This window comes from Carassius carassius, chromosome 44, assembly GCF_963082965.1.
Source record: "Carassius carassius chromosome 44, fCarCar2.1, whole genome shotgun sequence".
Classification (NCBI taxonomy): Eukaryota; Metazoa; Chordata; class Actinopteri; order Cypriniformes; family Cyprinidae; genus Carassius; species Carassius carassius.
In genome coordinates, this window is record NC_081798.1 from 14,661,886 (window position 1) to 14,678,578 (window position 16,693).

At 34.8% G+C, this 16,693-nt stretch overlaps 1 protein-coding gene across 1 annotated transcript in view; it reads right to left on the bottom strand.

Annotated features, from left to right (window-relative positions):
* LOC132126648 (xyloside xylosyltransferase 1-like) overlaps nucleotides 1-16,370 on the bottom strand; it is a 34,000-nt gene extending 17,630 nt beyond the window's left edge. Inside the window, exons 1-4 of the mRNA XM_059538054.1 lie at nucleotides 16,156-16,370; nucleotides 15,287-15,848; nucleotides 9,184-9,331; nucleotides 489-621 (exon numbers count right to left, since the gene is read on the bottom strand). Of these exons, the coding sequence (XP_059394037.1) occupies nucleotides 489-621; nucleotides 9,184-9,331; nucleotides 15,287-15,742 (737 nt within the window). The 5' untranslated portion in view covers nucleotides 15,743-15,848; nucleotides 16,156-16,370. The remainder of the gene's footprint in view (nucleotides 1-488; nucleotides 622-9,183; nucleotides 9,332-15,286; nucleotides 15,849-16,155) is intronic.
* Between the last annotated feature and the right edge of the window lie 323 nt (nucleotides 16,371-16,693).

The window sequence follows — 16,693 nt, forward strand, 5'->3', positions numbered from 1 at the left end:
TCAAATTATTCATAAATAATAATAGCATAAATAATACAAAAATAACACTGGAATGCATATTATATTCAAAATATTTTCTAGTTATAGCTGATATAGGAATATATATTTTTTCTTTTAATTCTATTTTATAAAATAATAAAGACTAAAATGAACATTTTAATGTACAGATTTTATTTACATTTAACAACTATAAAGATGCTAATATTTTTAAAGATTTATTTTAGATGATAGCAAAGATAATAAAAAAAAATTTTAATTGGGTAAATATACAATTATACAATTTAATGTCCAATTTTGCCCAAATTACAAATTAAACAAACATTAAAAAAATACTCAACATTAACCGATACGGTACCGTTATATCATGCAGTGCTTCTTTTCATACTTTTTGTTATGAATGCAGCAAATTTAACAATGAGGAGAATATAAATGTGAGAATAGTGAACACAATTACTGTAATTTACTGTACACAGGGCTGAGTCAGATACCTGTAAACCGGCTGCATTTCACGTGCAATTCCAATGACAGCCTCAGCAGAGAAATGGTTAAACTCTTGGAAGAGGTCTCTGATGTTGCTTCTGAACTTGAGGTCCAGGTCCAATTGAACAATGCGCTTCATTTCTAGGGAGCAAAAGAAAGGGAAAGTAAAGCAAATCTGTATGAAATTAACAATCACCAAAATTTGAATTATGAACAGAGCTACATGCAATGTATCAGAGATACTATATTGTTTCTTTACGTGCTCTATAATGCAGAAAACCCATAACATAGTTGAAATAACAAATGACGGAACATCATCATCCGGAGGGGTTTTCTCATGTAGGATGGCCTCACGGTCTTCGTGTGAGCCCACTGGACCAAAAACAAAGCCCTCAAGACAACATTCTGGACACACCATTGTGGAGCAGAGGCCGCGCACACAATGACACACATTCGGAAAGCAAAACATAGGGGGCCCAAACTATGCTTGTTGTAATTAGAACAATGAAAAGAGAGCAGCCAACCGGAGCTGTTTAGTTGGTCAAAGCATTTCACACCGACGTCTCTCCAAACAAGCACCGAAAACTGGACAAATCAATATCAACATTCCAAACTCCAACTCCCCTCCAAACAGAGTCTGGCCACAAAACACTTCATGAGCAATGATAAAAGAAGGACAAGTGCTGAATTTGTATGAAACAGGAAGCACATCCACAAGTGTATGGAGATGAAAAAAAAGTCTAAAAAAAAAACTAGAAAATGTTAATATATTAATGTGCATATATTTGATCAAAAATACAGAAAAAACAGTAATATTGTGAAATATTATTACAACTTAAAATAATAGTTTTCTATTTTAATATACTTTTAAAAAAATTTATTCCTGTGATGCAAAGCTGAATTTTCAGCATCATTACTCCAGCCTTCAGTGTCACATGTAACATCCAGTCTATCACATGATCATTTAGAAATCATTCAAATATTCTGATTTATTATGAGTGTTGGAAACAGTTCTGCTGTCTCATATATTTGATGAATAAAAGGTTAAAAAGAACTGCATTTATTCAAAATAAAAAAAAGAAATGAAAAAATATTAAGCAGCAGAACTGTTTCCAACTTTGATAATGAATCATCATATTAGAATGATTTCTAAAGGATCATGTGATAATAATCCTAGAAATTCAGCTTTGCATCACAGAAATAAATGATAATTTAAAGTATAATACATTTAAAAACAATTATTTTAAATTGTAATAATATATCACAATATTACATTTTTTTCTGTATTTTTGATCAAATATATGCAGGCTTGATGAGCAGAAGAAACTTCTTTCAAAAACATTAAAAATAGTAATGTTTCCAAACTTTTGTTCTGTACTGTATATATATATATATATATATATATATATATATATAGTAAAAATATTTGATCCTCTCCCAGTTCAATGAGCTGTAATAATCAGCTGGAAGAAGATAACATTACACTCTACACTAGAAGATTTTATTAATATTTATTAATACTTTTATTCAGCATACAACTGATCAAAAGTGACAGTAAAGACATTTATAATGTTATAAAATACTTCTGTTTTAAATAAATTATGTTCTTTTGAACTTTCTATTCATCAAATAGTCTTGAAAAAAAGTTGTATCACAGGTTCCACAAAAATATGCTGAAAAAAATAACTGTTTTCAACGCTGATACAAAAAAAATAATAATAATAATTTTTAAAATCACAATTTAAAACCAAGACTAATAAATCCTGTTAAAGCTATTTCTTTATTTTTAATGCATTCATATTAACAAATAAGAACTGTTACCAAAACAATCTATATTTAATTCTGATGTGACTATTTAGCAGAGCACCATTAAAACTAACAACAAAAACAGGCAGTGTTTATTTATAATATTGACCATAAGAATTATCTGCTACAGCGATCACCAACATTTTTATAGTCTTACAGTTGTAAACGGTTAGTATTTTATGATTCAGTTTGGTGTCACTATTGGTCCTGAAACTTCTGAAAATGAAAAAGCTCTGAAATGATCAAATCCCAAAGACCAACCTCGACTCCCCAGTTTGAAAAAAGACCCTTTTTACCCTCCAAAACTGAGAGTCACTTCAAACCTCCAAAAATAAAACCCATGCGTCACAGTACACCAGATCAAAAGAGGAACAAGTGCTTTGGGCATGATGAGCCACAAAGGCTTGGTGTGCACCTGAGGGTGTTAGCAAGCACGTTAAAATAGGCCTTTGAAGCATTAACCACTGCACTAATTCATTTTATTGGGCCACTGCAGCTAAAGCGATAAAGACTTTCAAGAAACAGGACCACATGAAGTTCACCAGCTCCATCGTGGCCCAGGGTGCTGGAGACATGTCTACAAAGCTTTATAAACAAAAATTTCTAGTTTTAGCTGAGTGTATATACATCTAGGACATTCCCAGCACGTTTACAGACAAGGGAGCACACAGTTGAAATGCTCAAAATAGCCTGGTCATCTAAATGATTAGGGGCGCTGAAGCTTGACATACTTTTAAGAGAGTGGCTGTGTTTTAGATGTAAGAGTTTTGCACTAGCTTTTAACAGCATAATCCTGGGAAATATCTGAATCTTTTAGGTTTAGGCTAATCCTCCTACAAATGAATTATGTATTTACAATTTGAAACCCTATTAGAGGTGAATAGCAATACAAAGTAATCCAAGTAATCTAATTTATCACTAAAAGTATGGAGCAGGTGGAATTCCATCTGTTCTGTGGATTATGGCTTTATTGCCTTCCTCAGTGAAAACAGCAGTAAGTGATATAGACTAAAGTAGGTCAACTTTATTAAGACATTAAAACCTGGTCGTATCTGGCCATTCTCCATCAGCAAGAAAAATATCTGAAGTGGTAAATAGTTAAATGCAATGGGGTGAGATAAAATCTGGTATGAAAGATCACATCCTATAGAAATGGAAACCTCTTTCTGGGAAAAAAACATTTCACATGAAATGGAGCTTCCACATAATCATAAAAATGTTCTTCCAGGAAAAATGTGTCTGTTTTCATAGGATGCGCTCTTTGCATGAAGACATATGGAGTCACATGATTGACTACAGGATCATTAATAACGGTTTCTTTTTTTTAAAGGTTGAGTTTAATTTTAAAACTTAAAAAAGTCACCTTTTTAACAGTTATTAATGATCCTACAGTCAAATATAAATGACATTAAATAAAGTTTCAAAATGATGATTTTCAGATGCATGCGTGTTTTAGGTCTGACAGTAACTCCTTAGAATAGTGACTCAATTCTAGATAAGTCATATGGCAAATGAGTTACACAAAACTGACTGCATTTTTCTTTTTAAGTACATCAAAAGTCAATTTTTTTCTTCAAAGCATAGAATACATTTCACCTTTTGAGTTTAATTGTTGATAAAACAATATCGGAGGGGTTTTTACAAATCACCTAGATATGGTTTGTTTTGACATTTGTAACTTCTCAATCAATCAACCATAAAAAGCCAGGAAAAAAGTCAGATACTTCAGTGTATGCGTTTTAAATGTTATGCTCTTCAGCTGCAGACCTAGCAATGTCTGCTTTAGTTCACAAACAGGCAGAACAGTTCTGATTGGTGGATCGGTTTCATGATTGAATGCCATTCCTGTCATTTCATGTCTGGTTAGCACACAGTGTAAACCTGCATAACAAGTTGAGTTGAAACCTCTAACAAGATCAATGAAATCAAAGACATTACTGGGAATAAACACTTAAAGATGTACCTTTAGATGTTCTTGTTGATCTCTTTTCCAGCAGACGTAATAGAAACAACTGCTACAGAAACTGAAAGTAGCAGAATTTGTTCACAAACACATTGCTCTTGAGGCAGCCATTGAGTCTGAAAACATAAGCTTTCTGTTCCCTCACGAGCTGCGAAAACATGGCAATGCTTCACAATAAGAGAAGATTCATAGCCACTTGAAACAAGGGCCAATTATTTTCACAGCTCCAATTGTCACTTGGCCTAAGCTGTTAATATAGCTGCCCTCCTCCAGGTTCAGCGTTCCTTTAATGAATAGCCAAATCCCTCACAGCAATATGACAGAACATAAAACTAGAGCACTTTGTTTTTTTAATCACTGGGCAAGTGATTCTTTTTTTCTCAGTCATTGTTTTTAGAAGAACAAATATCCATTATTATGGACTGAGCAGCTAATTTTGCTCTTTTAGACCCCCCCAAAACCCCTCATTTTAGCTCAGTGGGGCAGTGGTCTTCCAGGGATAAAGTGAGTCGGATGGTTCCTCTTGCTCAGGGCTCACTTATTCAGTCTCTCAGTGGGCTGGTATTGACCGCTCTGTTGGTAAAGAGTCGATGACCGGAATAAGCCTGGCGGGAGAGACGGCGCGAGTCATGCAAGCAGACAGACCTCCTCCTGACATACAGAGAAATCAGGACGAATTCCTGGAGGTGGGTTTGAGTAGCCAGTCAGTGGGTCAAAAGGAAATTAAAGACAACTGTTAAAGGAATAGTTGGCCCCAAAATGAAAATTCACCATCATGTTGTTCCAAGCATGAACAATGTTATTTTGTCAGTGGAACACAGAAGCTGTGGTCATTTTGAACTACCACTGTATAGAAAGTGAAGAGCCTTCAAAATAACTTAACAGGCGAGTTGAAAATGAGTTAAGTTCGAATTACAACAAGAAACTTTGCACAACTTTTTGTGCACAAAGAAAACAAAAATAACTTTATTCAACTATTCTTATGCAATGTGCTACACTCATGAATGGTGGCAAAGAGGAATTGTTGAATACATTTGTTATTTTTGTTTTCTTTGTGCATGAAGAGTGTTCTTGTCGCATCATAAAATTAAACCTGTCGAACCACTGCTGTCACATGGACTATTTTAACAATGTCCTTACTTTGTTTCTGAACCTTAAACGTGGTAGTTCTCTTGCTGACTATGCAGGGTAAGAAATCTCTCAGATTTCATCAAAAATATCTTCATTTTTGCTCTAAAGTCTTAAGGGTTTGGAATGACATGTAGGTAAGTAACAATTTAAGTAAAACTATTTTTTACAGCATTTATTAATCTAGGTTAATGTTAATATATAAATATCCTATTGTTCTTTATTTATGTTCAGTGTTGATTTAAAACACTTTAAATTGTTTTAAATCTTTAAAAACTCATGGGTAGCACTCCGACATATACAGCATATCTGTGCTCACAGCGAACCGAGATCGATTCCCGTCTTGAGGTCCAATGCCAATCCCGCTCCCTTCTCTCTACCCAATACTTTTCTGTCATCTCCCCACTGTCCTGTCTCAATAATAAAAGAATAAAATGATTGATTATACAGGTCACAAAAAATAAATGGATTCAGTTATAGTCAGTATAAATTGAGTCGATATGACTCAATATAGAGAGTATTATACATACACACACACACGGATAATTTCTATTTCATTGACCTGTGCGAGAACAATAAAGTGAGCTGACCTACTTCCTGTCAACCTGCAATCTGTTTGTCTCAAACAGAAATTCAAAATGTGCAAGAAACAACTTAATTGTAAAAAAGCACAAGACTCATTCTCCCCACAGGCCACGCTTTCAAATCCCTTTCTTAGCCTTCCACACACCAACAAACACACAAGCACTTCGACAGCACGCTTTGGCACCCCTGCAGATATAAATGGCGCAATAGTGAAATCACAGGTTCTACATGACCCAGTGAATCAAGCTAGAATCTTATGCTTCACATTTCATTTCAAATATGAATTATGTCTCCTCGGTGAGAATTGACTAAATCGCCAGAGATAAATTTGCAAACAAATCGCCCAAAACATCCCTGCAGGGCTCACTGAAAAGCAGGCAGCACTTTTTAGTGAATCTCAGTTCGTAGAATGGTTAAACATTCTAATATTTCAATTTCCAGGGTCCACTAGGTTCTCAGTGTTGTTGTTTCCACTTCAGACCTTTCCACAGGTGCCACATCTTTAGGGCATTCTGGTGCTGTATTGACTGAGGTGAGGGAACTCACACGTAGTGTCTTTAAAGGTGACTGGCCAAAGAAAACAATTCCTGAGCAACAAGGTGAACAACAAGGGAGAGACTGTAGGATATTAGAATGTTACAATTAATATTTTTCACACTTTAAATGCTTTTGATTTCCATTAAATAACTGCACTTTTAGATCTTTCTGTAAAAAAAACTAGTTTTTAAATAAATAAAAATGATAAATAAAAAAATAATTGAAATAATGCTTATACAAGACTCAAAGCACTTTGCATTCATTTTGAGTGTGCATTCATTTTAATATCTTGTAATACATGTTAATTAATCAGAATCAGGAACACAACAATGCTGTAAATAAGTAACAAAAAAAATGATTAATAAACATTTATTTTTCAATATTAACATTTATTTAAACAATATTTTTCAATATGAATTCATTTGAATTGCTTATAATCAGCATCAATCTGTTCATTGTAAAAACTGCAAACAAAACTGAATATGGCACAAATATGGCCAGCTGTGGAACAATTAAAATGTATGAGATGTATGAAACAAACTGAATTTACTGATACCTAAATAATATATAAATATATAAACCAGGTTTAATATATAATTATTGCATATTAAAGCTTACGGTACTGCACATTTAAAAACACATTCAGTTTACTGGTACTATTACATAAATCTCATTCATGAATGTAAAACATGCATCACATTAAGTTTATTAGTTAAATTTATGTTAAAACAATGTAATCCAAATTAATGGATTGTTTTAAATATCTTTTAAATGTATAAATGCTCCACAGATCACCAGAGAGATATTAAGCTAGCACCGCTATGTAGGAAATCTGCCAAATATACACTTTTTATGGTCATTATGTAAATTCAGTATTCAACCAGTAATATTTCAGTAATATTCCAGAATGTCCTAATGTCAGCTGATGTCGTTCCTATAGATTATTATGTTTCCTAAAATGATATACTATGTGAAGTTCTACGAAAGCAAAGTCATGTCAGTATCGGGTAACCTAAAAGCATTATCCAACACTCATAGGTCTTTTCCCTCTCACAATACCATCGATTTGTTCGGCTGACAGCAGAGTCCAGGGAATTTGTATTAAGTTTAGCAGTAAACCCATCTGGGCATTCAGCTGGCACAGCAAACGATGCCTGGACAGCCTTTTGTTTTAATGTGAGAGTAAGTGAGTGGCCGATGGCTCTGTGAGTGTGAAGCAGCAGTGTCACAGAGGACGATCGACCGCCACGCCCCGTCCCGTCCCCTCCCCCGGCCAGCCCCGTGCCATGTGCCAGTTCAGCACCTGTGAGTGAGTGACACATCTGACACCATCAGCGGCCTCCTTACCAAATCCATTCACAGCCACAGACTGATTCTGGTTGGTTAGCCCGAATTTATTCAGGATATTAATTATGACTTAAAAAACAGACCCTAGAGGGATAACTTGCAAATAAATAAATTAAAAGTGCTAAAAGTACATATTTTACGTGACACTAGCTACCAAAAAAATAAAAAATAACAGAGCAGGAAAAAAGTATCAGAAGCTAACAGAGGCCATAACAGAGGCCGTCATTCACTTTAAAAGGTATGATTTATATTAGATTAAACTACACATAATTTGAAAGAACACTAAGTTTCCTCAAGTTTTTAAAAAAGAGACAACACAATAACAACAACAGCAACAACAATAATAATAATAGTAACAACAACAACAACAACAATCATTATTATTATTATTAATAATAAATGTTATTATTAAATCATATTTGAATATATTTTTTGCTTTTTTTTATTTTTATTTTGTTTTGAGATTTTTTTTTTGCCTGTTTTCTCACAGTTTTTAAATTGTGAACAAAAATGTATTTATCAATAATAATAATAAGAATAAAGCATAATTTGTTATGTTTTATTTAATAAACTGTTTTCTCAAGGTTTTAAAAAGTATAGCCTTCAACATTTGAAGTGGGTGAAAAAAAGTTAAGTTTTAGGACAACTTTGATGAAAGGTTTTGATCCACTTCAAGAGTTTTTGCTAGTTTCATTCTCCCGTCCTGCGCCGCGTTTTTGAAATGGCAAATGCATTTGCGTCCATTTGTGCGCTCAGAGGCATGCTGGTCTAAAAATAAGTTCGGGCACATGTTGGCACGTTGCTATTTTGAGGAACTAAAATAGACTGCGCCATAGACCAACTCAAACCTGGTCTAAAGTCTTGTGTAATGTTTTTTCTTTGTTATTTAAAGAGCGCGTTATAATATGCGGGTCCACAACGCGCGTACACGCTGCTTATTAAACACACAGGGAGGCACAGCAGCACACACATATGCCAAATATGTAAAATTAAAGTATTACAATGCAAAATAATATTATTGTGTAGGCTACATAAATATAAAAACGCCTACATAATGGATAGTCATTGCACATATCAGAATTAGGCTATCTATTTGCTTGCGCACGAGCAGCTCTGTTTCCTCTCTGGAGACGTGTTACTCATTAAGAGAATAGGGACAACCCGTTTAGACCATGCGCTGTGTTTGGAACCAGTCATTATTCTTGTTTTGAAATTGTAGTATTTTGAACCTTTAAGTTTACTTTAGTTTTACTGTCCACAAAGTGAAAATTTGTCACGACTTCGATAAGAAAAAAAAAAAAAAAAAAAACGCCCATCCATGCCGAGTCACAGCTCACCTGTAGGCATGATGCGATGCATGGCCACCGACAGAAAGAAGATGGCGTCACTATAGTATGTGCCCGAACCTGCACTGAAGTGTTTCTGCATAGCCTCCACGATGGGGAATAATTTTTCCGTAAGGGCGCCTACATCGTGAAACACCACCTGGAACAGACAATAGACAATATCTGTGTTAAACAAGGGCATTTTTGTGATCCTAGTGACACTGGGTGGACAGGAGTGAGCTGTATTTCTATCCTTCGCTCGGGTTTTGGCATCATGATTATCCTCAGGTGTTCGCTGTTTGGCTCACTGAACCTTGACAGTCGTCTTTTACTGTTCCGTCCATTGAAAACACACAATACCTGTGTTTGTCCGCAGTGCAATCGACCCCTAATCCTGCTCTGCAATGCAAGGCTTTGGCGTTGATTCAACTCATCATGCAATCAGATAATGTGTATCTCTCAATAGGTTGCACAAAGAGGATTGATGTGGGGGGGGGGGGGGGGGGGGGTCAGTTATCACAGATTTCCCATTAAGGTTTTGATTCCAAGGGTAATATATGTTTCTGCCATAGGATTAGAATTCCACCTTCAGTCTAATGAAACAAAAGCACTAATTCAGCACAAGCTCATATACCCAGCTTATATTTTAACAAAGTTTGGTCTCATTTTTGTGGAGAGCAAAAGTACAGTTAAACAAGTATTTGTTGGCCTATAAGGCAGGTTTCCTTCAAAAACACAACAGTTTCTTCACCTTTATCTTTGGGCTCAGAAAATTCTGAAAAAGTACAATTGAAATATGTGACATACAGAATGTTAAAATAGGTATGATTAAATGTAATAAAGCATAATTTACATTTACTGTCCTGAAAACTTCCACAAATTCCACATAAAAGTAAAGAATTAGAATTTTCCATCTAAAAGTATTGGGGAAAAGATCAATATTTCTTTTAAATGGAAGTCAACTGAACATTTAATCAGTCTGAATGAAGGAATTGCCAAGTGAAGTGAACTTTGCAATGTCTAAGTCATTTAGAATATTACAAAATATTTATTTTTCAAATAAATTATGCTCATTAGAACTATATTAATAACAGAATCCTGGGGGAAATGCATAAGTTTTACGTTTTCAACATTGATTACTTCTGAAGAATAATGAAGATGCGGAAAATCCAGCTTTGCCATCACAAATATAAAGTACATTTTAAAATACAGTTTAAATTAAAATAACATTTCACTATACTACTGATCAAATAAATACATAAATACAGTCTTTGTGAAAGTAAAACTCTTAAAAAAAAAAACAAAAACAAAAAAACACCTTACCAACCCCAATCTTTAAAAAGAAAGTTTACCTTAAAATGCAATGCAAGTTGCCTATATGTAAATACATTCCTTGCTCAGTGTGTTCCCACAGCACAGAAACACCATAGATTGGAATGTACCTCATCAAAAATAGTCAAGCATCAAAATAAGAAAATCTGCTGCAAAAATATCAAGTTTGGGAACAATCCATTGAATATTTCATCACAGAGTATTTGTGATATCGCTGTGAATTTTTTACATAAGTGAAGTGCTTTAAAGCCACTGGTAAATAATGCAGAAGCAGTTAGAAATAATAGAAGAAACAAAACTCCATTTTGCTTATAAGAACTTCAAAGAGAACAGAACACTCGTTCGAGTTCCAATGAAGCTGTCATTTCACTTCAAAAGAACTAATAAATGGGAACAAAAACTACACCAGTAAGCAGTAGGTTCATTTTATAGACGGGGTAACTGCAGGGACCGGCTAACTCTTCCAGGAATTCACATGAGTTTAAGAGCGGAGCCGCATACAGAGCTCAGTGTAATCTCTATTATGAGCACATGAAGTGCTGTGCAATATTAAATGAAAGGATTCTGACAGTGTTAATGCCCATGGGGATGCGGAATAGAGCCTGCTGGTCATTTTATGCGCTTCTAACTTTACAAATAGTTCTGGAGGTGTGAAAGTCTATAATAAAGAGAGTGTACTTCATTATATGAGACTGGATGCTTGACAATCTGAATATTCTGTGTGGGAATTCATTCAACATTCATTCACTGAGAATATGATCGCATTACTTAGACTAAAAACACCATGTTAGAGTCAGGGGATCTTAATATGGTAATTTAAGTTAATATATACCATTGTACTAAATGATCAGTATAGTCATGGTACAGATTACCATGATACTATGATAAATGTCCAAAAAAGATTGTTTTTTTGAAAGAAACTGTTTCTTTCAAAGTAGTTTAGTGTGGCCACGACATATGCAATGTGTGACCATCATCTGCCTTAATTTCCCAGTGCAGTCAATCTGAAACACACAGATGTCAAAGACTGAAAGGCTCAAATCATCAATCTATCACACGCTTCATTCAGTTCTTCAAAGACTGACACATAATGACCCCCTGCAGCAGCTGAAGGAGCTGTCATCCTTTCCCTGAGAGCACATGTCCGATGAGCTCACACTGGTTTCATCTCATGTCATGAGACTGTGTGGGAGTCTGTGAGCCCACAATATAGTGGAACTTTCCACACGCTCTACGTCTGTGCGAGACTATATCCCGACTACAGTTCAGTCTACAGCCACAGACAAAGACAGTCTGCCCTAATAACCACACGCCAACCATGTGATAACAAGAGTTTACAAAATATAGAATATATAAAATAATGTACTACTATTAATTAATCAAGAATAATCACAATCATCAAAACTTATCACAACTACAAATGTTCTATTTTTTTTATGTGCACTGTTTGTTATAAATATATTATATAAATAATCATGTACTACAAGTAATATAAGAATAATGACATAGTAACAATACTATAGCAACAATAATTATTATTATATTTATTACCACCACTACGAATACAATAGATAGTTGCAAACAAATGTATATATTCCATGTGTTTATGTAATATAAAGTACAACGTATGTCTTCCACAAGTACTAAAATGACTCCAATATAACAATCATTATTATCAAAATGCATTATTAACTAAAACAGGCTGCTACTGTTTGTAGCATGTTTCTGTGTGTGTGTGTGTGTGTGTGTGTGTACTGCTTTAAAATGTTACAGCACATGTTGGGGTGGGTAGTGATGATGATTATTGGATGTTTCATTAAGCCAAATACTCTACTCATTATTTTATTGTGTGTGTGTGTGTGTGTGTGTGTGTGTGTGTGTGTGTGTGTACTGGTATATATGGTTTATGAGGACACAAATGTGTATAATGACATAGGTACTACAACGTAAACAGTATTTTATGAAATTCAAAAATTGCCAGTAGTCTTCTGTAAGGGGTAGGATAGAAAATACAGTTTGTACAGTATAAAAACCATTATGCCTATGGAGAGGCCTCGTAAACCACAAATGCAAGTGTGTGTGTGTTGAATAAAGTCGGGATTAAAGGAAGGTAATCTGAACTTCAGTCTCACATCATCCCATAACTGAGCCTCCGTCCATCCGTCAGTCCGGGATCAGCCTCCACCAGTGCTGTTGCTAGGCAGGAAACACTGCTGTCTGCTCAATACAGAGACGCTGTGGTGCATTTACATAAAAATCTGAAATTCAAAAGTCAGGTGACAACCCAACCACCTGTCTGTCTGAACTAAGCCAAGTTTACTTAAGGTACTAAAGGCAAATCCTCTACAGCAGGATCAGGCCAAAGATCCTGAAGCTCAAAGAGAAATCACAAAAACCTATTGTGAAAGAGTAACACTGCCCTCATGAGACCGACACACAGCCAAAGATAGCCTTCAGCAGAAATAACTTCACAATGTACCATTTGGGTCTGTAAACGATCGCAGAATTTTCATTTTTGTGTGAACTCTCTTTGAATGTTCCACGAGTTTGTGAACATGAAATGAAGTTCTTCTTTTAGAGCATAAATAACATTTACAAAGACTTTTAATCGCCAAATTATGCCCGTCTCAAGTTTCTATCCACACAAATAAAAACACGATCTTGATGTTATAGTTTTTGTGTGTTCACAGAATGACCCTAGTTGTTTTTTATGGACTAAATAAATCTGGTATACAGCGGTCCTGAGGGAGTTGTGCTGTATGAGAGCTGTGTTTTGTTATTCTGTGAGCTGATGTAAAGGAAACTTCTGCTGCATGACCTCTAGTCCTGTAGATGATGTGTACAGAGCAACGGTCTGATTTCAGCTTTCCTGCACTGCCACCTGCTGTGCTTACAAAAAGCAGAACATGCCTTCATGCATTAAACAAGAAAACCCTCAAGACATTCCAATTAAATGTTACAAACCAAAAATCTTATTGACAACTCAAGCTACAAGATCTAATACAATACAATATAATATGAAATGCATATTATATTAATAACATTATAATATAAATAGCAATTGCAATAATAATGCCCATTCATGTAATATATATTTATTTTTAATTTATATCTTTTATATATAATTTTAGATATTTTATATAAATAAAAATAATAATATCAGTCCATTAAAGAGATTGCTCACCCAAAAATTTAAATTAGCCCTATGATTTACTTTTGTGTCCGATTCAAATTAAGTTTACCAAAGTAATTTTATATACATAAAAAGACATGTTAAATGCAAGTAAAGAGTCTGCTTTCATATTTTTATATATTACAGCTTTAAATAAACATATAATACCAAGTTAAAACATACATTTGTTGTCTTGGCATTTTCAAGTAAGTGTTGACTGTTTTATATTAAAATGACTATGTCTTATGTTCTTGTTGTTTTTAAGTATTTAAATAACCAGGGGACTTTTGTCCGGAAAATGCAGTTTATCAGAGGTCATTCAGCGAGACAGGAACAAGAAGCCATTCTGAAATCATATAAAAAACTGATAGTAACTCAACAGCATGTGCCACCATCAGATGGCAGCATAAAGACCGTGTGGTGCTGCAAGAAAAATTAGATTATTGCTCTTAAATATTTGATAATTCCACCTTTTCATGGTGTGGTAGAATAGGTTACAAAAACACATGTCTTTCAGTGAATTGTGAGATTTTTTGAATAATTGTGATTATTAACTTTATTGGTCAAGCTCAGAGTTTGAAATGGATGGCCAGCTGCAATAGAAGAGTAATGTTTTTGTCATTCAGTGTAATGCAAATTCTCTGTTAAACCACAGTGTCATCATTACACTGAATGACTGGATCACTGTATAAAATAAATAACCATACCAACATCTTATTTATATTACAGATAAATGAGGAATGTTTAACATTGACAAATAAGTGTTAAACATAATAAATATTAATATTTGATTGCTTTTTTGAATTGATTCATTTGTGTTATCGATTCATTTTAGACGTCTATGAACAGAGGAAGTTGCTAGGCACTGTAATAAGCCAAAAAGTGCGGACCCAGTAGCTTGAGTCGCACTCTTAAAGCCCCTTCACACCAAGAACAATATTTCCATGCAGTGGAAAAGAGCCAAACTATAACACCAATGAACAATAGCACTGTTTGTTCTAAACATGCGCTGCAGGTTTATCTTCTGCGGCTTTAAATGCTCGAGCTCTTTAAAGTGGAATGGATTCTGATTGGCTGTCAGTGCTTTAAACATTCATCTGCTGTACAAAATAAAAATTTAAAATAAATCCCAAACTATAAAAGATATTCTATGATTCTATCCACACACATATTTATGTATAAATGAAACAATATACTTATTGTAATTTGAAATTATTAAAATACAAAAAAAATGTGTGATCATATTACATTTTATTATATTTTAAATGAATGTCTTGCTGACAAATCGGTAAAACTTAGTGCTTTGAAGGACATTAGCAAACTATAAAGATTTTAAATTAAAAGTTAAACAGGACACATTCTAATGTATGGGGGGGGGGCTACATTTAAAGCTGTATTACACTTTGTTTTGATGCTTGAAACACACTTTTCATCTTTGACCCAAGTACTACTACAACTACTCCAAATAATAATAAGAATTTTTAAAAAATAATTATTATCATCAAAAACTACTGTAAAAACATCAAAACATGATACGAACTAAATGGAAGCCGATGCTGCATCATCCAACATCAGCACACACTGCAAAACACGAAGGTTTGCTGAACATACCTCGTACCGGAAGGTTGCACCCAGCAGAAGATCAGGAAGCATCTTCTGCCCCAGCTCGTGACTTCCAGCATCAGAGACGTAATGGAGAACCAGCACCTCATCCTCCAGGAACCGTCCATGTTTGGCCACAGAGCGCATGGCCACCTGAAACTTCTGCTGCAAGTTCAAACTCTTGTTAACTTTGGTGAACATCATGAGAGCATGAAAGCGTGACGGCTTTCCCTCCAGCTCTTCTCCAGCTCCCGTTCTGCTTTCTGGACGTCCAGACCGGATGTCTATGGAGAGATCTGCATCATCACGATTGGTGTTGTGGCTCACTTGTGTTTCCTTGATCCGTTTGGTAGTGCTGGAGAAGTTCTGCTTTTCAGAGCCAAAGTAGTAGAAGGCCACCACTGCCAGGGCTGCAGCAAAGAGCAGCACTATCTGATAGGACCTTAAAGAGCTGATCCTTCCCATGGTGACTGACAGCACCCACAGGACACCGGTGGATCCTCTTCTACATGCATAAAATAGGGCAGGATGCCCTTTCTTCGGTCTTGTGTTGACAGTTCTCCAATCACACCTTGAGTGCAAGAAACTGGAATTAATCAGTGACATTTGAAAAAGATCAATCTAACGGCATTATATTTGTTTTGAGAGGAACAGCAAAGTTCAACTTATTACACAAATCTGTCATATGACTTAACCCTGACCCAAATTTCATAAAAATGTTATGGTGCATTTACTTCAGTTCAAATGAACCGTCCATTTAAAAAATAACTTCTAACAATAAATCTTCAAAGGTGTCTGCTCCAATGCATGTCAGCAGCAGAGGGTCTGTAAGTATGCACGCATTTATCTTGCTGCAGGATGGCATGTCACTGACTTACCGCCGTCACGTGACGCATTCAGCAACGAGCGACAACAGAACATCAGACACCTGCACTTCTGCTGACTGCAAACTGTATAGCAGCGAATCACCAAAGAATGAAGGGAAATAATTAATTTGTAAAGACAGAAGACATGTACAGGCCTTTTTACACAGTCTATGGCGCAGACACGAGACATCAAAACACATGCGCGTCTTGCATCACCGGAAGCTCAATAGTTCATAATAAAAGACTCGCAATCACGTGGTACATCAAATATTTTTTTAAAGTGTGCCATGGATGAAGAAAAAATAAAACAACTTTTTTCAAAAAATAAAATAACTTTTTAATGTTTAATTTAATTTATTTTTTAATTTAACATTTAATTTAATGTTGTTTTGTTCATCAAATTTAAATGTATGAGATTTATTTTATTTCCATTTCATTATGGATGACATTTTGATAGTCAAATACATATATACAGACACACACACATAATTTTTTATATAATTTAAAATAATTTTTTACTGTTATTTAAACAAAATTTTTACACACACAC